This window comes from Mobula hypostoma, chromosome 8, assembly GCF_963921235.1.
Source record: "Mobula hypostoma chromosome 8, sMobHyp1.1, whole genome shotgun sequence".
Classification (NCBI taxonomy): Eukaryota; Metazoa; Chordata; class Chondrichthyes; order Myliobatiformes; family Myliobatidae; genus Mobula; species Mobula hypostoma.
The window spans coordinates 157884420-157904965 of record NC_086104.1 but is presented as its reverse complement, the minus strand read 5'-3'; the positions used below and the strand labels follow the sequence as shown (position 1 = coordinate 157904965).

Here is a 20546-nt window from a genome sequence, read left to right as displayed (position 1 = left end):
CGAGGAACTAAGTCGCCACAGGGCCACGCCCGGAAGGTGCATGTCTTCCATGCTGTACCTGGAGGTATTAAAAAGTCAGGCCATCTGGTGAGTTCTAAAAGTGAGAACCCACCTCCCAAGAAGAACCACAGTTTGAGCTGCAACTGTAGATCATGGACTCCTACAGGACCCCAGCCTCCTTGAAAAAGAAAAAACAGACATGAGAAGAGAAAAATTAAACTGTTTCACAGACGAACTGGAAGAAATCTCCCAGGTTCACAAAAACCTCTGGAGCCTTCTTTAGCTGCTCTCACTCCAGAACCAGAAACACATCATCATGTGAACTACAGAGGCCAATCCACATCACGTTCATTGTCATGAACATGATTTAGCAGAACTAGAGGCAATCAAGTCAGAAGAACACTAAGAAATCATGTAGGGAAATTTGGAACAAACATTTCTCTAGAAAGTTGTGGACATGTCATCTTGCAAATTTAGCCTATGATCTCTTTTTGGGTTTGGGAGCAATTCTGAACAGGAAGCTTGCATTTTTATCATGCACGAGGTCTAAGGTAAAATAGCTTTTTAAAGTGAGATATTATGTATGTGCAGCGAGTTGGCAGATCCGAGGGGGGTTTACGCAAGTGACAGAAGTGTATAGGAGATAAGATCAAGGAATGTGCATTGACACTTTGGAGTGAAGAGAGGAAAGAGTGGGCAACTTCAGGTTCCTGGGTGTTGATATCTCTGATGTTCTATTCCTGGGCCCAACATATTGATGCAGCTACAAAGAAAACACAACAGTGGCTGTATTTCATTAGGAGTTTGAGGAGATTTGGTATGTCACCAAAGAGACCGTGGAGAGCATTCTAGCAGGCTGCATCACAGTCTGGTATGGCAGGGGGTGCTACTGCACAGGACCAAAACAAGATGCAGAGAGTTATAAACTTAATCCGCTCCATCATGGGCACCAGTCTCTGTAGTGTGCAGGATATCTTCACGGAGAAATGCCTCAAAAAGGTGGCATCTATCTTTAAGGACCACCATCATCTTGAACATGCCCTGTTCTCATTTCTACCATCAGGAAAGAGGTTCAGGAGACTGAAGATACACACTCAATGATTCAGGAACAGTTTCTTCCCCTCTGCCATCCGATTTCAGAATGGACATTGAACCCATGAGCAATGCCTCACTTTTTTATTTTCATTTTTGCATTACTTATTTAATTTAACCATTATATGTTCATATTTCTTCCTATTATTATGTATTACTTTATATTGCTGCTGCAAAGACAACAAATTTCATGATATATGCTGATTCTGATTCTGAAGATTGGTGAGGTCACCGTTTGGGTATATCATTGGGAAATGGACAATGCAAATACTGAGGTATTGGCAATAAGTAGATCGCTGTGAACGCTTACAGTAGAAACTATACTTTAAAAAATCTACCAGAAGGGCAAATGATACCCTGGTCCCATAGTAAGTCAACTCAAGTCAAGTCACTTTTTATTGTCATTTCGATCATAACTGCTGGTACAGTACGCAGTAAAAACGAGACAACATTTTTAAGGACCATGGTGCTACATGAACAATACGAAAACTACACTGAACTACGTAAAACAACACAAAACTACACTAGACTACAGAGCTACCCAGGACTGCATAAAGTGCACAAAACAGTGTAGGCATTACAATAAATAATAAACAAGACAATAGGCACAGTAGAGGGCAGTAGTCATAGTCATACTTTATTGATCCCGGGGGAAATTGGTTTTCGCTACAGTTGCACCATAAATAATTAAATAGTAATAAAACCATAAATAATTAAATAGTAATATGTAAATTATGCCAGGAAATAAGTCCAGGACCAGCCTATTGGCTCAGGGTGTCTGACCCTCCAAGGGAGGAGTTGTAAAGTTTGATGGCCACAGGCAGGAATGACTTCCTATGATGCTCTGTGTTGCATCTCAGTGGAATGAGTCTCTGGCTGAAAGTACTCCTGTGCCCAACCAGTACATTATGTAGTGGATGGGAGACATTGACCAAGATGGCATGCAACTTGGACAGCATCCTCTTTTCAGACACCACCGTCAGAGAGTCCAGTTCCATCCCCACAACATCACTGGCCTTACGAATGAGTTTGTTGATTCTGTCGGTGTCTGCTACCCTCAGCCTGCTGCCCCAGCACACAACAGCAAACATGATCGCTCTGGCCACCACAGACTCGTAGAACATCCTCAGCATCGTCCGGCAGATGTTAAAGGACCTCAGTCTCCTCAGGAAATAGAGACGGCTCTGACCCTTCTTGTAGACAGCCTCAGTGTTCTTTGACCAGTCCAGTTTATTGTCAACTCGTATCCCTAGGTATTTGTAATCCTCCACCATGTCCACACTGACCCCCTGGATGGAAATAGGGGTCACGGGTACCTTAGCTCTCCTCAGGTCGACCACCAGCTCCTTAGTCTTTTTCACATTACTTTGGTGTCAGTCCAGGCTCTGGGTATTGAGGAGTCTGATAGCTTGGACTGTTACATAGTCTGGTCGTGAGAGCCCCCAATGCTTCGGTGCCTTTTGCCGGATAGCAGGAGGGAGAAGAGTTTGTATGAGGGGTGAGTGGGGTCTTTCATAATGCTGTTCCAGTATTGATCCAGATAAGGCAGATCCCTTTTCAATAAACGAGAAGAAGTGTACAAAGTCCTGTCATGCAAGGTAGAATATTGCGTGTGATATTAAACATTTTGTGCAGTTTAATGCCACTGCACATTTCCTTTACCACTCATGTGATAGTCTGTCCTGTAAATGAAAGAGCAGGCAAAGACTTCGGCTCCAGGTTGTCTTCATTTATCTTAATAAAAGTGATGGCACCTGTAGGGTAAACATATGAGTGAGAAGAAATAGAGGGTTATATTGCTGGGTGGATGAAGAGGGATGTGAGGAGTGAATTATAAATTAATTTATAGACCAGAAAGATTGACTGAACCACCTGTCCAGCTCTTGGCTCCATCCCTCCCCCTCCTGTCTTCTCCTATCATTTTGGATCTCCCCCTCCCGCCCCCCAACTTTCAAATCTCTTACTAACTCTTCCTTCAGTTAGTTCTGACGAAAGTGCTTGGCCCGAAACGTCGACTGTGCCTCTTCCTAGAGATGCTGCCTGGTTTGCTGCGTTCACCAGCAACTTCGATGGAGACTGTACCTGTGGTGCATTTGATTCTGCTTTTTCACATTCTCAATGTAACATTGAAATTCTGCTTTATTTTCTTTCCAGATTCGTCAAGATGACACCAGTTCATCTATTAACTTTTTAACAAGAGTGACTGGAATAGGGTAAGGACACAATCATCTATCAGAGTATTTCTTTTGTTCTGTTATGCATATCCTAATCATTTTACTCCTATGATGCCCCAGTGTTTAATCTTGAATCTACTTTATTAAAACACCCAAGAAACAAAATGTTGACAGAACTGGTACAAATGACAGGAAATTAAATGCATTGCATTATTTGCTATCAAAGGAGAAGAATTTCTTTAAAAGCATTTGCAAGTTATCATGAAACAACATGCTCTAAAATAGTGGTCACCAACCCGTCGATCACGATTGACCAGTTGATCTTTGAGACTTTCCCAGTAGATCCAGAAAAAAATCAAAAATAAATGCACAAATACTGTTGTAATGTGAGCATTATAAAAATAATCAATACTAATTAGGATAATGGTAATATAGCAATAGAAACATAGAAACATAGAAAATAGGTGCAGGAGTAGGCCATTCGGCCCTTCGAGCCTGCACCACCATTTATTATGATCATGGCTGATCATCCAACTCAGAACCCCGCCCCAGCCTTCCCTCCATACCCCTTGATCCCTTTAGCCACAAGGGCCATATCTAACTCCCTCTTAAATATAGCCAATGAACTGGCCTCAACTGTTTCCTGTGGCAGAGAATTCCACAGATTCACCACTCTCTGTGTGAAGAAGTTATTCCTAATCTAATCCTAAAAGGCTTCCCCTCTATCCTCAAACGGTGACCCCTCGTTCTGGACTTCCCCAACATCGGGAACAATCTTCCTGCATCTAGCCTGTCCAATCCCTTTAGGATTTTATACGTTTCAATCAGATCCCCCCTCAATCTTCTAAATTCCAACAAGTACAAGCCCAGTTCATCCAGTCTTTCTTCATATGAAAGTCCTGCCATCCCAGGAATCAATCTGGTGAACCTTCTTTGTACTCCCTCTATGGCAAAGATGTCTTTCCTCAGATTAGGGGACCAAAACTGCACACAATACTCCAGGTGTGGTCTCACCAAGGCCTTGTACAACTGCAGTAGTACCTCCCTGCTCCTGTACTCGAATCCTCTCGCTATAAATGCCAGCATACCATTTGCCTTTTTCACCGCCTGCTGTACCTGCATGCCCACTTTCAATGACTGGTGTATAATGACACCCAGGTCTCGTTGCACCTCCCCTTTTCCTAATCGGCCACCATTCAGATAATAATCTGTTTTCCTATTTTTGCCACCAAAGTGGATAACTTCACATTTATCCACATTAAATTGCATCTGCCATGAATTTGCCCACTCACCCAACCTATCCAAGTCACCCTGCATCCTCTTAGCATCCTCCTCACTGCTAACACTGCCACCCAGCTTCGTGTCATCCGCAAACTTGGAGATACTGCATTTAATTCCCTCATCCAAGTCATTAATATATATTGTAAACAACTGGGGTCCCAGCACTGAGCCTTACGGTACCCCACTAGTCACCACCTGCCATTCTGAAAAGGTCCCGTTTATTCCCACTCTTTGCTTCCTGTCTGCTAACCAATTCTCCACCCACACCAATACCTTACCCCCAATACCATGTGCTTTAAGTTTGCACACTAATCTCCTGTGTGGGACCTTGTCAAAAGCCTTTTGAAAATCCAAATATACCACATCCACTGGTTCTCCCCTATCCACTCTACTAGTTACATCCTCAAAAAATTCTATGAGATTCGTCAGACATGATTTTCCTTTCACAAATCCATGCTGACTTTGTCCGATCATTTCACGGCTTTCCAAATGTGCTGTTATCACATCCTTGATAACTGACTCCAGCAGTTTCCCCACCACCGACGTTAGGCTAACCGGTCTATAATTCCCCGGTTTCTCTCTCCTTCCTTTTTTAAAAAGTGGGGTTACATTAGCCACCCTCCAATCCTCAGGAACTAGCCCAGAATCTAACGAGTTTTGAAAAATTATCACTAATGCATCCACTATTTCTTGGGCTACTTCCTTAAGCACTCTAGGATGCAGACCATCTGGCCCTGGGGATTTATCTGCCTTCAATCCCTTCAATTTACCTAACACCACTTCCCTACTAACATGTATTTCGCTCAGTTCCTCCATCTCACTGGACCCTCTGTCCCTTACTATTTCTGGAAGATTATTTATGTCCTCCTTAGTGAAGACAGAACTAAAGTAATTATTCAATTGGTCTGCCATGTCCTTGCTCCCCATAATCAATTCACCTGTTTCTGTCTGCAGGGGACCTACATTTGTCTTTACCAGTCTTTTCCTTTTTACATATCTATAAAAGCTTTTACAGTCCGTTTTTATGTTCCCTGCCAGTTTTCTCTCATAATCTTTTTTCCCCTTCCTAATTAAGCCCTTTGTCCTCCTCTGCTGAACTCTGAATTTCTCCCAGTCCTCAGGTGAGCCACTTTCTCTGACTAATTTGTATGCTTCTTCTTTGGAATTGATACTATCCCTAATTTCTCTCATCAGCCACGGGTGCACTACCTTCCTTGATTTATTCTTTTGCCAAACTGGGATGAACAATTATTGTAGTTCATCCATGCAACCTTTAAATGCTTGCCATTGCATATCCACCGTCAATCCTTTAAGTGTCATTTGTCAGTCTATCTTAGCTAATTCACGTCTCATACCTTCAAAGTTACCCCTCTTTAAGTTCAGAACCTTTGTTTCTGAATTAACTATGTCACTCTCCATCTTAATGAAGAATTCCACCGTATTATGGTCACTCTTACCCAAGGGGCCTCTCATGACAAGATCGCTAATTAACCCTTCCTCATTGCTCAAAACCCAGTCCAGAATAGCCTGCTCTCTAGTTGGTTCCTCGACATGTTGGTTCAAAAAACCATTCCGCATACATTCCAAGAAATCCTCTTCCTCAGCACCTTTACCAATTTGGTTCACCCAGTCTACATGTAGATTGAAGTCACCCATTATAACTGCTGTTCCTTTATTGCACACATTTCTAATTTCCTGTTTAATACCATCTCCGACCTCACTACTACTGTTAGGTGGCCTGTACACAACTCCCACCAGCGTCTTCTGCCCCTTATTGTTACGCAGCTCTACTCATATCGATTCCACATCTTCCCAGCTTATGTCCTTCCTTTCTATTGCGTTAATCTCTTCTTTAACCAGCAACGCCACCCCACCTCCCCTTCCTTCATGTCTATCCCTCCTGAATATTGAATATCCCTGAACGTTGAGCTCCCATCCCTGGTCACCCTGGAGCCATGTCTCTGTGATCCCAACTATATCATAATCATTAATAACAATCTGCACTTTCAATTCATCCACCTTATTACGAATGCTCCTTGCATTGACACATAAAGCCTTCAGGCGCTCTTTTACAACTCTCTTAGCCCTTGTACAATTATGTTGAAAAGTGGCCCTTTTTAATGCTTGCCCTGGATTTGTCGGCCTGCCACTTTTACTTTTCTCCTTTGTACTTTTTGCTTCTACCCTCACTTTACACCCCTCTGTCGCTCTGCACTGGTTCCCATCCCTCTGTTGTGAACTAACCTCCTCACGCCTAGCCTCTTTAATTTGATTCCCACCCCCCAACCATTCTAGTTTAAAGTCACCTCAGTAGCCCCCACTAATCTCCCTGCCAGGATATTGGTCCCCCTAGGATTCAAGTGTAACCCGTCCTTTTTGTACAGGTCACGCCTGCGCCAAAAGAGGCCCCAATGATCCAAAAACTTGAATCCCTGTCCCCTGCTCCAATCCCTCAGCCACGCATTTATCCTCCACCTCATTGCATTCCTACTCTCACTGTCGCGTGGCACAGGCAGTAATCCCGAGATTACTACCTTTGAGGTCCTTTTTCTCAACTCCCTTCCTAGCTCCCTATATTCTCCTTTCAGGACCTCATCCCTTTTCCTATCTATGTCATTGGTACCTATATGTACCACGACCTCTGGCTCCTCACCCTCCCACTTCAGGATATCTTGGACACGATCAGAAATATCCTGGACCCTGGCACCAGGGAGGCAAACTACCATCCAGGTCTCTGGACTGCGTCCACAGAATCGCCTATCTGACCCCCTTACTATCGAGTCCCCTATCACAACTGCCCTCCTCTTCCTTGCCCTACCCTTCTGAGCTACAGGGCCAGACTCTGTGCCGGAGGCACGGCCACTGTCGCTTCCCCCGGGTAAGCTGTCCCCCCCAACTGTACTCAAACAGGAGTACCTGTTGTTAAGGGGCATAGCCACCGGGGTACTCCCCATCACCTGACTTTTCCCCTTTCCCCTCCTAACCGTGACCCACTTGTCTGCCTCCCGTGGCCCTGGCGTGACCACCTGCCTTCCACTCCTCTCTATCACCTCCTCACTCTCCCTGACCAGACGAAGGTAATCGAGCTGCAGCTCCAGTTCCGTAATGCGGTCCCTTACTTTCGCTACTGAAAACTGTTTGTAAAGAGAGATTGTTTCCGGGTTGCGGGGTTTTAGTTCTGTCCTTTCTGCCCAGTGCGCATGTGTGTAGCACCCCGGCCATGCACCGCATTTTCAGCGTAGCTTGTGCTGCATCAAAGTGACCAATTAGATTAAATAAGAGTACAGACTGTCGCAAACATCAATATATATGTCACTCGCTCATGATATCCTGATAGCATGGCGGAGGCTCCACGAAAGAAGGCGAAAATGTACAAATTCCATCCAGAATGGGAAGAGGAATTTCTGTTTACCTTGGTGAAAGACAAGTGTGTATGTATGTTGTGCCACCAAACACAAGCACTGACTAAAAGAGGGAATCTGGAGCGGCACAACACCAACCACCAGAAATTTAAAGAGCGGGAAAGGTTTGTCTCATGGCATCATTGTAGAGAAGATGACCTATTGACTGTGGAGGCAGATGGTGAGGATAGAGGAGAGCTTTCTTTGTTCAGCATTGTTACAATTAAGATTGAGAGGCTGTCATGTGGTGGAGGGGAGAACAGTTGAAGGAAATAAAATAGGCACATTGGAAGGTGGCTTTGTCAGAACTGTGCAATAGAGACGGAAAAGCTAGGTTACTAGTATCCCAGTTGAAAAAAAATGTGAAGAATCCTCGTCAGGGTAGGTACTGCAGTCCTTGTACTTGTAGGGGGCTCTGATTGTTGGTTTATTCTCTCAAATGGAAAGTCAAGAAAGAGACAAGAAAAAATTAAATGAATCAAGTGTAAGAGAGAGAGCAAAGTAGAATGTGGGAAGTGATACTGAAGCAGTTACTGATGAACCAGAAAAAGAGAAAGAAAAGGCTTGAGCTGGACTGAAACAAAACATATACACAATGAGCTGGGGGCAGCTAGGACCCCTACACATTCGCAATGGTATAGGAGCAAGGAGCAGCACAGACATAGAGGTGTGGATCTTTAAAAACTGATAAAGTATTTATATTATGTATGGGATGTTTGGTTTTGTAAGTAGGAACATTGAATATAAAATCATCTAAATCCTTGACAAATCATTTGTTAGGTCACAAATACAATGTGTATAGTTCTGGTGGGATGTCAAAACCTTGAGACAAGAATGAAATTTCATGACATATATCAATGATAATAAATCTGATTCTTATTCTGGAATTAAGAGGTTGGAGAACCTGGAGGTGTGTCTATAACTTTCAGAACAGAAAGTTCCCTGCCATGCGCACTAATACTTGTTGTCATTTTACAGACCTGCAGCGGCAAGAAAGTTTGTGGAGGAAGGAATCAAAACTTTGGATGGTATGATTTTTAAGTCCCATTGATTTTTTGATTAAAATAGCAAGTCTACTATTAACTACCAATAGTAACTACCAATAAATAACCAACATATGAAAATGTTTCTTTACTTATTTGGTATAGGTAACTTACCTATATTATAGAAGTTACACAAGTAATGTAAGTTTTCAAACTGCAGGATATCTATTTCACTTTATATGCTGTAGTATTCTGTAAATCATTAATGTATTCATGATGAAAAGCAAAATTCTGAAGTTACTGGGAATATAAACAAAAAGTGCAGGAGATGCATAGCAGGTCAAGCAGCATCTTTGGAGGCTGAAACAGTTAGCTTGAACTAATCTGTACTTTTCAGATCTGATGCAGGGTCTCAGCCCGAAAATTGGACTGTTTATTCCTTCCATAGATATTCTATGACCTACTGAGTTCCTCCAGCATCTTGTGTGTTTCTATACTTTTGAAATTTAAGTTCTGGATAATGATTTAAAATGTAATTTCTTTGATATATAGATCTCAGGGAAAATGAACACATACTCAATTATCATCAGCGGATTGGCGTGAAGTAAGTGTTTTTGTGATGGAGATTTTTCATAGCTGAAATGGGAAGCAGTGTAGGATTGAACATTAATGGTTTAAAATTTGCTGCTATTGAAAATTGTTTGCCTGTTGTCCATTGTTTATTGGGATGTCTACAAGTGTTATATGAAAAATTAAACCCAATACTTTAAGGCCCTCCATTGGCTGGGGTCAAACATGGATGTTGCAACCTATCTGCCTATGTGATGAGCAAGCCAGTATGCAAGCCAGAGCAATGCAATATCAAGAGCAAACGGATGCCTACGTAGCAGGCTCCCCCTGTCCATAAAGCTGATGAATCCAAAGGAACAGCAGAGACCAATGCAGTTTGGCACCAGTGGCGTCACTGGAGTTGCTAATCAGCATAGGACTTCATTAGGGGCTCATCTCTGGATTTTTCCTTGGAGTTTACTCCTGAGGCTTTTCCTACACACGGGTATAGCTGCAAGGCAGCTGAGGTTTAAGATCAGAGTTTTCCTTCTCCTAGATGAGCTACCAACCAAAGCTGACAAGCTCTAACTGCCTGAAGTGAACAGTTTTAAGGCACTAATAACCCATCTTTGCCCCTTATCCTGCCAGTAGAAATGTTTCAGCTGGGGTTGGTAGCTAAGCCACATGTGAAGGCTAGAAGCTGGACTTGGTTGTCTAAGGCTATTTGAGATGCATGTCATTGGGAGCATTTAATAGGTAGTGGAAGCTTATCCCCACTGCACTCCCTCCCGGCTATAACAGCCTTAAGGAACCAATCCCAATACTGCAGCGGTCCCCAACCACCGGACCGCAAAGCATGCGCTATCGGGCCGCAAGGAAACCTTTCCTCATTCCCTATCATGGCCACTGTTGAGCCATTATGCACGTGAGGTCATTACCTGCGCGTCATCCATGTCAGCGTGGGAAGGAGATCAACTCCTCGAGCTTGCAAATGACAGCGGGCCGAAAAGTATGTTTGACATAACATCTTTGCTGGCATTCTGGATCAAAGTAAAGGCTAAATATCCTGAGATAGCCACGAAAGCACTGAAAACTTTGCTTCCATTTCCAACATATCTCTGCAATGAATGCAACGAAAACTAAATTGCGGAATAGACTGGACATAAGGAACCCCCTTTGAGTATCGCTGTCTCCCGTCACCCCTCGATAGGACCATCTTGTTGCAGGAAAACAAGCCCAGGGCTCCCACTGATTCAGCGATATTGGTGTGTTGCAATGATTTTAAGTGTTCATACGGGGAAAATATGTGCTGCGTGTTTAATATCCAAACGTTACTTAAAATGATATGATGCTATTGACTTACTTATATAACCATATAACAATTACAGCACGGAAACAGGCCATCTCTGCCTTTCTAGTCCGTGCCGAACTCTACCTTGTCCCACTGACCTGCACTCAGCCCATAACCCTCCATTCCTTTCCTGTCCATATACTATCCAATTTTTCTTTAAATGATAATATCAAACCTGCCTCTATCACTTCTACTGGAAGTTCGTTCAACACTGACTTCAAGCTTCCCTGTCCTCCCCTGATAATTGACTTATCACTATATTCATGCGAGGAAAATTTGCGCTGTGTGTTTAATATTAAGTTCGTTAGATAAACCCTTTTAGGAAGGAAATTGAGTGTATTAGCCACTTATCACCTATATTCTGGCCGTGATTAACAGAATCGCCAAAAACGATTTGTAGAAAAAAAATCGGCACATACACACATGCGCACTGCTGCCCGCACAAGGCTTCATGGTCATTGTAGTCTTTCTCGGGGTAAACACAACGTATTTGACTGCTACTCTTGTCCGTTGGCAACCGTACCCCCCCCCCCCCCACTGCCCCCGGGTTGGCTGGTCTGCAAGAATATTGTCAATAATAAACCGGTCCGCAGTGCAAAAAAGGTTGGGGACCCCTGCAATACTGTAAATCAAATTACTGGAAATACTGGGAAATACTTGGGAGTCAGGCAGCAGAGCAAAGACCTGTGCTGGAAATGTTGGATAAAATATGTTTTCAATTCCAGTGGAAGATGGGGTTGGGGAAAGAAGGTAGGAGAGAGTTGGGCAGTTTTTTAAAAAGTTGCTTAGAGATACAGCATAGTTATAGGTCCTTCCAGCCCAATGAGCCTGTGCCACCCAATTACACTCATGGGACCAATTAACTTACTAATCGGTGTGTCTTTGGAATGTGAGAGGAAACTGGAGCACCTGGAGGGAACCTACACAGTTACAGGGAGAATGTATACACTCTTTACAGACAGCGGTAGGAATTGAACCCTGCTTGCTAGTGCTGTAAAGTAATATGCTAACTGCTACGCGATCATGCTGTCCCACAGTAGAGTAGCGATTAGTTTTGTGGAATAGAAGCACAAGGATAGAATGAACCAAAATGAAAGTCTATGACCAGGTATACATACTGTAGCCAACTTTGTTGTTAATCACCAGAACCTTTATAATCCTCTTTGGCCTGCTCTATCATCTCCTTTGTCCTTTGTCATTCGACCTTTCCTGCCATCCACTGTATCTCACACCTTCTATTTTTTCTGCAATTTATTTCTACTGGTCATTTTGAAGGGGCAATAATAAAGGACAATATTACCTCCATGGGATGTTTCAGAAAAAAAATCAGCTTTTCAGCAAACTGACAGGTGGATCTAAGTTTCTTTCAAACTGGAAGCGTAGGGTGGAGTATATCCTGGTAATCACAGCATTGCTTCTTATTGTCGAAGTTTCATTATACCAGTGGTAATTTCAAGTGGAAGGAAGATTATAGTTTTGTGGATTTCAAGATTCAACTGATTTGGTACACTGGCAAAAGATGGAATTGGAATGAACCTTAATGATTTGATATAATTTTATTATTCTGAAATCTTGAACAATAGAGTAGTGCAGGTATGTGTTTAATGTGCTGATGTCCTCTGGTGGCAGTAAAAGAGATAGCAAAATAACTAGAGAAACAAGAGACTACAGATAAATCGTAATCAGAATCAGGATTAATATCAGTGACCTATGTTGTGAAATTTGTTGTTTTGTGGCAGCAGTGCAGTGTAATACATGATAATCTGGAGCAAAAAACTAACTGCTGGAGGAATCCAGCGGGTCAGGCGGTATCTGTGGAAAGAAATTGGCAAACAATGTTTAGGGTTAAGTCCTATCATCTGGATATTTCCCTTCTCCGTTGCTGCCCCATCTCACTGACTTCCTCCGGCAGCTCATATTGGCTTATAACAAAGTAACTTCTTGTGTCCACAATAACTATGCAACAGTCTCTGAAATATTTTTATTGAAACCAATCTCAAAATGGAAACGCACACTGCTGACTGAACTGAGGGGGCTATGGATCAAGAGATATGGCCCGTGGATCAATGCTGTTGAGTCATAAGCCAGAGCCTGATCAACCCTGGCTGGGTTGCTTGGGCGAGAGTGCCTTGATGTTGAAAGACCTGATACACACAATGTTCCCAGGTTACATGACTGATGATGTGTCCCTGCACATCCTAGGTTGTATCTTATCATTAGACTTGGCAATATACATTGTTTGATATATCACTCAAATGACAATTTATAATTTGGGTTTTAAACTTGAATTCCTACCTTATGCTTCACTTTTGTTGAAGTGCTACAGTTTATCTTTAATTTGCATGTTTGTTGTTGTTGCAAAGTTGCTGTAATTTCTTCTTGGTGCTAAACTTGATCCACATGGCTGCATTACATTTACGACTTGGGGGTCTAGGAGAGGGTGCAGAAGAGGTTCACCAAGTTGCTGCCTGGACTAGAGGCTGTTAGCTGCAAAGAGAGGTTGGGCAAATAGGGGTAATCTGATAGATATATATATATATAGTTGTGAGAGGTATAGATAGGGTAGATCAGGGGTTCCATATGCCATGGACCAATACCATTAAGCAAGGGGTCTGTAGAACCCTGGGATAGATAGTTTTTTTCTGAAGGTGGAAGTGTCAAATATTATAGGCCATTACTTAAAGATAAAGTTTAAAGGAGTTTTACCGGGCAATTTTTTTGTGGAGTAGTGGGTGGTAGTGGTTAATTCCTTGAGGTTGTTGTAACTGGGGGGGGGGCAGTGGTAATGGGGATAAGCTCCCACTACTTAGTAAATGCTCCCAGTGGTTAAGAAGGCATATGGTGCATTGGACTTCATCAACCTTGGAATTGAGTTAAGATGTAATATTAAAGCTATATAGGACCTTGGTCAGATCCCACTTGGAGTACTGTGCTCAGTTCTGTACCTCTGCACCTCACTACAGGAAGGATGTGGAAACTATAGAAAGGGTGCAGAGGAGATTTACAAGGATGTTGCCTGGATTGGGGAGCATGTCTTATGAAAACAGGTTGAGTGAACTCTGCCTTTTCTTCTTGGAGCGACGGAGGATGAGAGGTGATCTGATAGAGGTGTATAAGATGATGAGAGGCTTTGATGGTGTGGATAGTCAGAGGCTTTTTCCCAGGGCTGAAATGGCTAGCATGAGAGGGCACAGTTTTAAGGTGCTTGGATGTAGGTACAAGGGAGATGTCAGGGGTAAGTTTTTTATGCAGAGTGGTGAGTACGTGAAATGGGCTGCCGGCAACGGTGGTGGAGGCGAATACGATAGGGTCTTTTAAGAGACTTCTGGATAGGTACATGGAGCTTAGAAAAATAGAGGGCTATGGATAACCCTAGGTAATTTCTAAAGTAAGTACATTTTTGGCACAGCATTGTGGGCCGAAGGGCCTGTATTGTGCTGTAGGTTTTCTGTGTTTCTATGGTGTGCTCCTCAAATAGCCTCTGACTACTAAGTCCAGCTCCTGGCCTTTGCGTGTGGCTTAGCTGCTAAGCCCAGTGGAACTGTTTCTCCTGACAGGAGAAAGGGCAAAGGCGGGTTACTGGCACCTTAAAACCAATCGCTTTAGGAAGATGGGGCTCATCAGCTGTGGTTGGCAGCTCACCTAGGAGAAGGAAAACTCTGATCTCAAACTTCCACTGCCTTGCAGCTGTACCTGCTCATGGGGGAGACTTCAGGAGTAAACCCTGAGGGAAAAATCCAGAGCTGGAGTCCCTAAGTCACTCCTACATTGAGTTCAGCACTGACTGACAATTCCTGTAATGTTGCTGGTACCAAACTTTGTCGGTCTCTGACTTTTCTTTGGCTTCATCAGATACATGCAGAGGGAGAGCTTGCTGTGTGGACATTTTCCTATTATTTTGGATCTCCCCTCCCCCTCCAACTTTCAAATCCCTTACTCACTCTTCCTTCAGTTAGTCCTGACGAAGGGTCTCGGCCTGAAACGTCGACTGCACCTCTTCCTATAGATGCTGCGTTCACCAGCAACTTTCATGTATGTAGCTTAGTCTCCATATTGTATTGCCCAGGTTTGCGTATCTAGACAACGTCCATGGTTTACCCTGACCGATAGAGGCCTCGCTCAGGTGCCTGGATTGTGGTGCTGGGAAAGGGGTGGAACCCAGTATATGGTAATGTTTAAGAGGCCTTTAGACTGGCACTTGAATAGGCAGTGAATGGAGGCTTAGGCATTGTGGGCCTGTTACTGTGCCTAATTGTTCTGGGCTCTAAAAGTAAAGCCTAACCTGACTGAAGCGACACAGTGTAAGGAGGGAATTGTTAACTGAACACTTAATGATCTCTTGATAAGACAGTTCACAATGACTGCTTGCTCATTGACATTTTATTGATCTCCAAAGGTATTTTGAGGATTTTGAAAAGCGAATTCCTCGGACAGAAATGGTGAAAATGCAGGTAAGATGAGAGCTAAGACTACACCTGGTCCTGATGCAGGGTCATGCTCCAAAGTGGCAAACATTCCCCCACCCTCCACAACAAACAGGGTCATATGAAGGCAATGATAGTTATTTGAGCAGTTGATGCATATCGCAAGTCCTGGTTATGTGACCGCTGATGCCAGACAGACAGAAGAGTTTTGATAATGGCTGGGGTCACCTGTCTTGTAAAGACACTGCCCAAAAAAGGCAATAGATAAAATTGCCATGAACAGTCATGATCATGGAAAGACCATGATCATACACGTCATGTGACTTGGCACATAACAATCAATCTAAAATATTCCCAATTCAGCAACTTCCAATATCTCAATATTCCTAATTCATCGATATCTCACAACTCGCTATCAATGTCCTAAACTACCAACCTCATATCCTGCATCCTTGCTTCTCATTTTAGTCACTCACCTAAAGGAAATAGCCTCTTATTACCTATCATGTCAATCCATCTTGGAATTTTCACTCCGATGTCTTGTTCTGCAGTTAATCTAGGGCCAGCTTACTAAAGCTTTCTTTGCAGGGAAGCCATGAAGCTGAGATTTTAATACATTAGAGTTGCGGTGAATTGCACTCACCTGAAACATCTATACTCTCTTAAACTTTAATTATTTTTGTCCCCTTTTACTCAGGCGATAGTTCTGCAGGAGGTGGAAAAGCTAGATCCGAAATATATCGCCACTGTTTGTGGCAGTTTCCGACGAGGTGGGTATATTCTTTCAGCATTAGCAAAATTGGGATACTTGCTCTTGTCCTTTTTAGTTAATGCAGGATCCCATTTCATTATTTAACCACTTTCTCAACTCCCTTTTGCAGATAATTGGAAATGTCACCAATTCTTTTTACGTTGTCTGTGTGAAAATTAACAAAACAAAAAGTAGATTATGAAATAGAAGTTACTAAAAGTGGATGGCCTTCAACAGAGAATAAATATTACAAACGTTTATCATAAGGAAATTAATCATTAGCATAACTGTAATTCTATGAAAACCTTTTCTTTTGTATCAGATCACAGAAAATTCACAGCATGGAATGAAGATATCTTGGTCTACTGAGTCCATGATGACTCTCCTGTATATAAGAATAAACTAGCTTGACCTTGTCCATAGTCCTGCAAATTCTTTCCCCACCCACCTTCTCCCTCACCTGGCTTTACCTATCATCTGCCAGCTTGTACTCCCTCCACTTTCCCCACCTTCTTATTCTGGTTTCTTTCCCCGTCCTTGCAGTCCTGATGAAGGGTCTCTGCCCAAAACGTCAACGGTTTATTCCTCTCCATTGATGCTGCCTGACCTGCTGAGTTCCTCCAGCATTTGGTGTGTATTGCTCAAGATTTCCAGCACCTGCAGGATCTCTTCTGTTTAACACTACCTCACTTTTTGTTCTCTTTTTAATACAACTTGTTGTAATATGTAGTAATTTTTTTTATATTTTGCTTTATTCTGCTGCCACAAGACAACAAATTTCATGGCATATGTCTTTGATAATGAATCTGATTCCGATTCTTCTGTATACTTCCACCAGTTTAAAAAAACATGTTTGCTATATTTACATTGTCATGTGTATATTAAAGAAAGTAGGAAGTAACTTTATTATTTAAGAGCTGCGAGTGTTGGAAATCTGAAAGAGCACAGAGGTTCTGACTTTGAGGACTACAGGATGTATATGTAAGTTAAGCAAAAAACTGCAATTGCTGGAAATCTGAAATAAAAGCAGAAAGATTAGGCAGTATCTGTGAAAACAGACACCAAATTAATGTTTTGGGTCAAAGACCTTTCATCAGAACTTGCAAAGAGAGAAAATGGAAACCTCATTCTTCTCCTTCTCAGTTCTGACAAGGTGTAAGATTCTGTTTGCTTTCAGGTTTTTGTTGCAAAGAGTCATCTGCCTCCATCAAATGGTGGCATTTGCAGAAGTACTAATTCACTCTGTATGCATGCAAACTGAGACTGGATGTGTTGTGGGGATGGTTGATCATGGAGCTTAAATATCAGATGGGCTAGTTGAAATGTAGAGCAACAAGCACAAAATGCAGGAGGAACTTCAAGTCAGGCAGTATCTATGGAGGAAATAGTCAATGTTTCAGGCCAAGGTGCTTCATCAGGACTAGAAAAGAAGGGGGCAGAGAAGGGTCTTGGCCTGAAAGATAAACTGTTTACTCCCCTCTCTCTTGATGCCTGGCTTGCTGAGTGAGTGTGTGAGTGTGTGAGTGAGTGTGTGAGTGAGTGAGTGAGTGAGTGTGAGTGTGTGTGTGTGTGTGTGTGTGTGTGTGTTGCTCAAGATTTCTAGCATCTGTAGAATCTCATGTTTAATATTTGAGATGTAGCCGTGGTTGCTGGTTAAGGGGTGTTTTGATTAACTCACTATTTTTCCCTCTTGTTTGCAGGTGCTGAGTCCAGTGGTGATATGGATATTCTTCTGGCTCACCCAGACTATACTTCAGAAACAGTAAAAAGAGTAAGTGTGGATTAGAGGAGATACCACTTTATAGTAGCCACAATGTCAAGTGTTGTTTGTTCAGCATGTGTATATTCGCCAAGTCACGTGACAGAGTTGCAGATGATGCAGCTCTTATGATACTTAAGCACATGGTCATTGACTTTATATCATATGGTTTATGTTTTTGTTTAGCAAAGATCCAATCTGATCTGATTAGTTGTACACGGACTCTAGTAGTCTAGAACTTATTCAGCAAGATCCACGAATAGTTTGGCAGCTTGCCTTTATAGATGCAGGTTCAACAGCGTTCAGGACAAGAAGTCCATTCAATCAGCACTTTTCTCCCCTTCCTCCCCCCCTTCGCTCAGTACAATCACACAAGTACCACCTGTAAAATTCACAATGGCTGCTCACCAAAATGGTTCAACAGCACTTTCAGAAGTCATGAAGGACCACCTGGAAGGAGTAATAGGCATATTGAAAGAAAAAACAATTTCCTGTTTATTTTAAGGGTATGACATCAGCGATCAGAGTTTAATTCCCACTGCAGTCTGTAAAGGGTTTGTGTCCACATGGGTTTCCTCTTTGGTGCTCCAGTTTCCTTCCACAGTTCAAGAATGTACGGGGTAAGGGTGGGACCTGAAGTTATAAATCCATGAATTAATTAAAATGGGTGAATTGATTCCTTCCCATTTTATTTTTTCTTGTGACAGGATGTAAGCTTCCTATACCGAACCAAAATCATATACTTCCATTGTCTCCCACACCATCACCGACTTTATCCGCTCAGGGGATCTTCCATCCACTGCTACCAACCTTATAGTTCCCACACCTCGCACTTCCCGTTTCTACCTCCTACCCAAGATCCACAAACCTGCCTGTCCTGGCCGACCTATTGTCTCAGCTTGCTCCTGCCCCACCGAACTCATTTCTGCATACCTCGACACTGTTTTATCCCCCCTTGTTCAATCCCTTCCTACCTATGTTCGTGGCACTTCTTACGCTCTGAAACTTTTCGATGATTTTAAGTTCCCTGGCCCCCACCGCTTTATTTTCACCATTGATGTCCAGTCCCTATATACTTCCATCCCCCATCAGGAAGGTCTCAAAGCTCTACGCTTCTTTTTGGATTCCAGACCTAATCAGTTCCCCTCTACCACCACTCTGCTCCATCTAGCGGAATTAGTCCTTACTCTTAATAATTTCTCCTTTGGCTCCTCCCACTTCCTCCAAACTAAAGGTGTAGCTATGGGCACCCGTATGGGTCCTAGCTATGCCTGCCTTTTTGTTGGCTTTGTGGAACAATCTATGTTCCGTGCCTATTCTGGTATCTGTCCCCCACTTTTCCTTCACTACATCGATGACTGCATTGGTGCTGCTTCCTGCATGCATGCAGAGCTCGTTGACTTTATTAATTTTGCCTCCAACTTTCACCCTGCCCTCAAGTTTACCTGGTCCATTTCCGACACCTCCCTCCCCTTTCTAGATCTTTCTGTCTCTGTCTCTGGAGACAGCTTATCCACTGATGTCTACTATAAGCCTACTGACTCTCACAGCTATCTGGACTATTCCTCTTCTCACCCTGTCTCTTGCAAAAACGCCATCCCCTTCTCGCAATTCCTCCGTCTCCGCCGCATCTGCTCTCAGGATGAGGCTTTTCATTCTAGGATGAGGGAGATGTCTTCTTTTTTTTAAAGAAAGGGGCTTCCCTTCCTCCACTATCAACTCTGCTCTTAAACGCATCTCCCCCATTTCACGTACATCTGCTCTCACTCCATCCTCCTGCCACCCCACTAGGAATAGGGTTCCCCGGTCCTCACCTACCACCCCACCAGCCTCCGGGTCCAACATATTATTCTCTGTAACTTCCGCCACCTCCAACGGGATCCCACCACTAAGCACATCTTTCCCTCCCCCCCCCCGCCGCATTCCGCAGGGATCGCTCCCTATGCGACTCCCTTGTCCATTCGTCCCCCCCATCCCTCCCCACTGATCTCCCTCCTGGCACTTATCCGTGTAAGTGGAACAAGTGCTACACATGCCCTTACACTTCCTCCCTTACCACCATTCAGGGCCCCAAATAGTCCTTCCAGGTGAGGCTACACTTCACCTGTGAGTCGGCTGGGGTGATATACTGCGTCCGGTGCTCCCGATGTGGCCTTTTATATATTGGCGAGACCTGACGCAGACTGGGAGACCGCTTTGCTGAACACCTACGCTCTGTCCGCCAGAGAAAGCAGGATCTCCTAGCACTGCACGAGATAAGACCATAAGACACAGGAGCAGAATTAGGCCATTTGGCCCATGGAATCTGCTCCACCATTCAATCATGGCTATTCCTTTTTTTAAAATTCCCCTCCTGAGACCCACTCCAAGGACTTCTCCCCGTAACCTTTGATGCCATGGCTAATCAAGAACCTATCAATCTCTGCTTAAATCCACCCAAAGACCTGGCCTCCACGGCTGTCTGTAGTAACAGATTCCAGGAATGCACCACCCTCTGGCTAAAGAAATTTATCTGCATCTCTTTTTCAAATGGACACCCCTCTAATCTTGACTATCCCACCATGGGAAACATCTTTTCCACATCTACTTTGTCTAGGCATTCCAACTTTCGAAAGGTTTCAGTGAGATCCCCCCTCATCCTTCCAAATTCCAGTGTGTACAGGCCCAGAGCCATCAAATGTTCCTCATACGGTAACCCTTTCATTCCTGGAATCATCCTTGCGAGCCTCCTCTGAATCCTCTCCAATGGCAGCACATCTTTTCTTAGATAAGGATCCCAAA

General features: G+C 43.3%; 1 protein-coding gene across 2 annotated transcripts in view; it reads left to right on the top strand.

Annotated features, from left to right (window-relative positions):
* polb (polymerase (DNA directed), beta) overlaps nt 1-20546 on the top strand; it is a 127613-nt gene that overhangs the window by 13772 nt on the left and 93295 nt on the right. For both annotated transcript variants that reach the window (XM_063057206.1, XM_063057205.1), the window contains exons 5-10: nt 3247-3305; nt 8927-8976; nt 9484-9535; nt 15228-15282; nt 15953-16025; nt 17707-17777. In XM_063057206.1, the coding sequence (XP_062913276.1) occupies nt 3247-3305; nt 8927-8976; nt 9484-9535; nt 15228-15282; nt 15953-16025; nt 17707-17777 (360 nt within the window). The remainder of the gene's footprint in view (nt 1-3246; nt 3306-8926; nt 8977-9483; nt 9536-15227; nt 15283-15952; nt 16026-17706; nt 17778-20546) is intronic.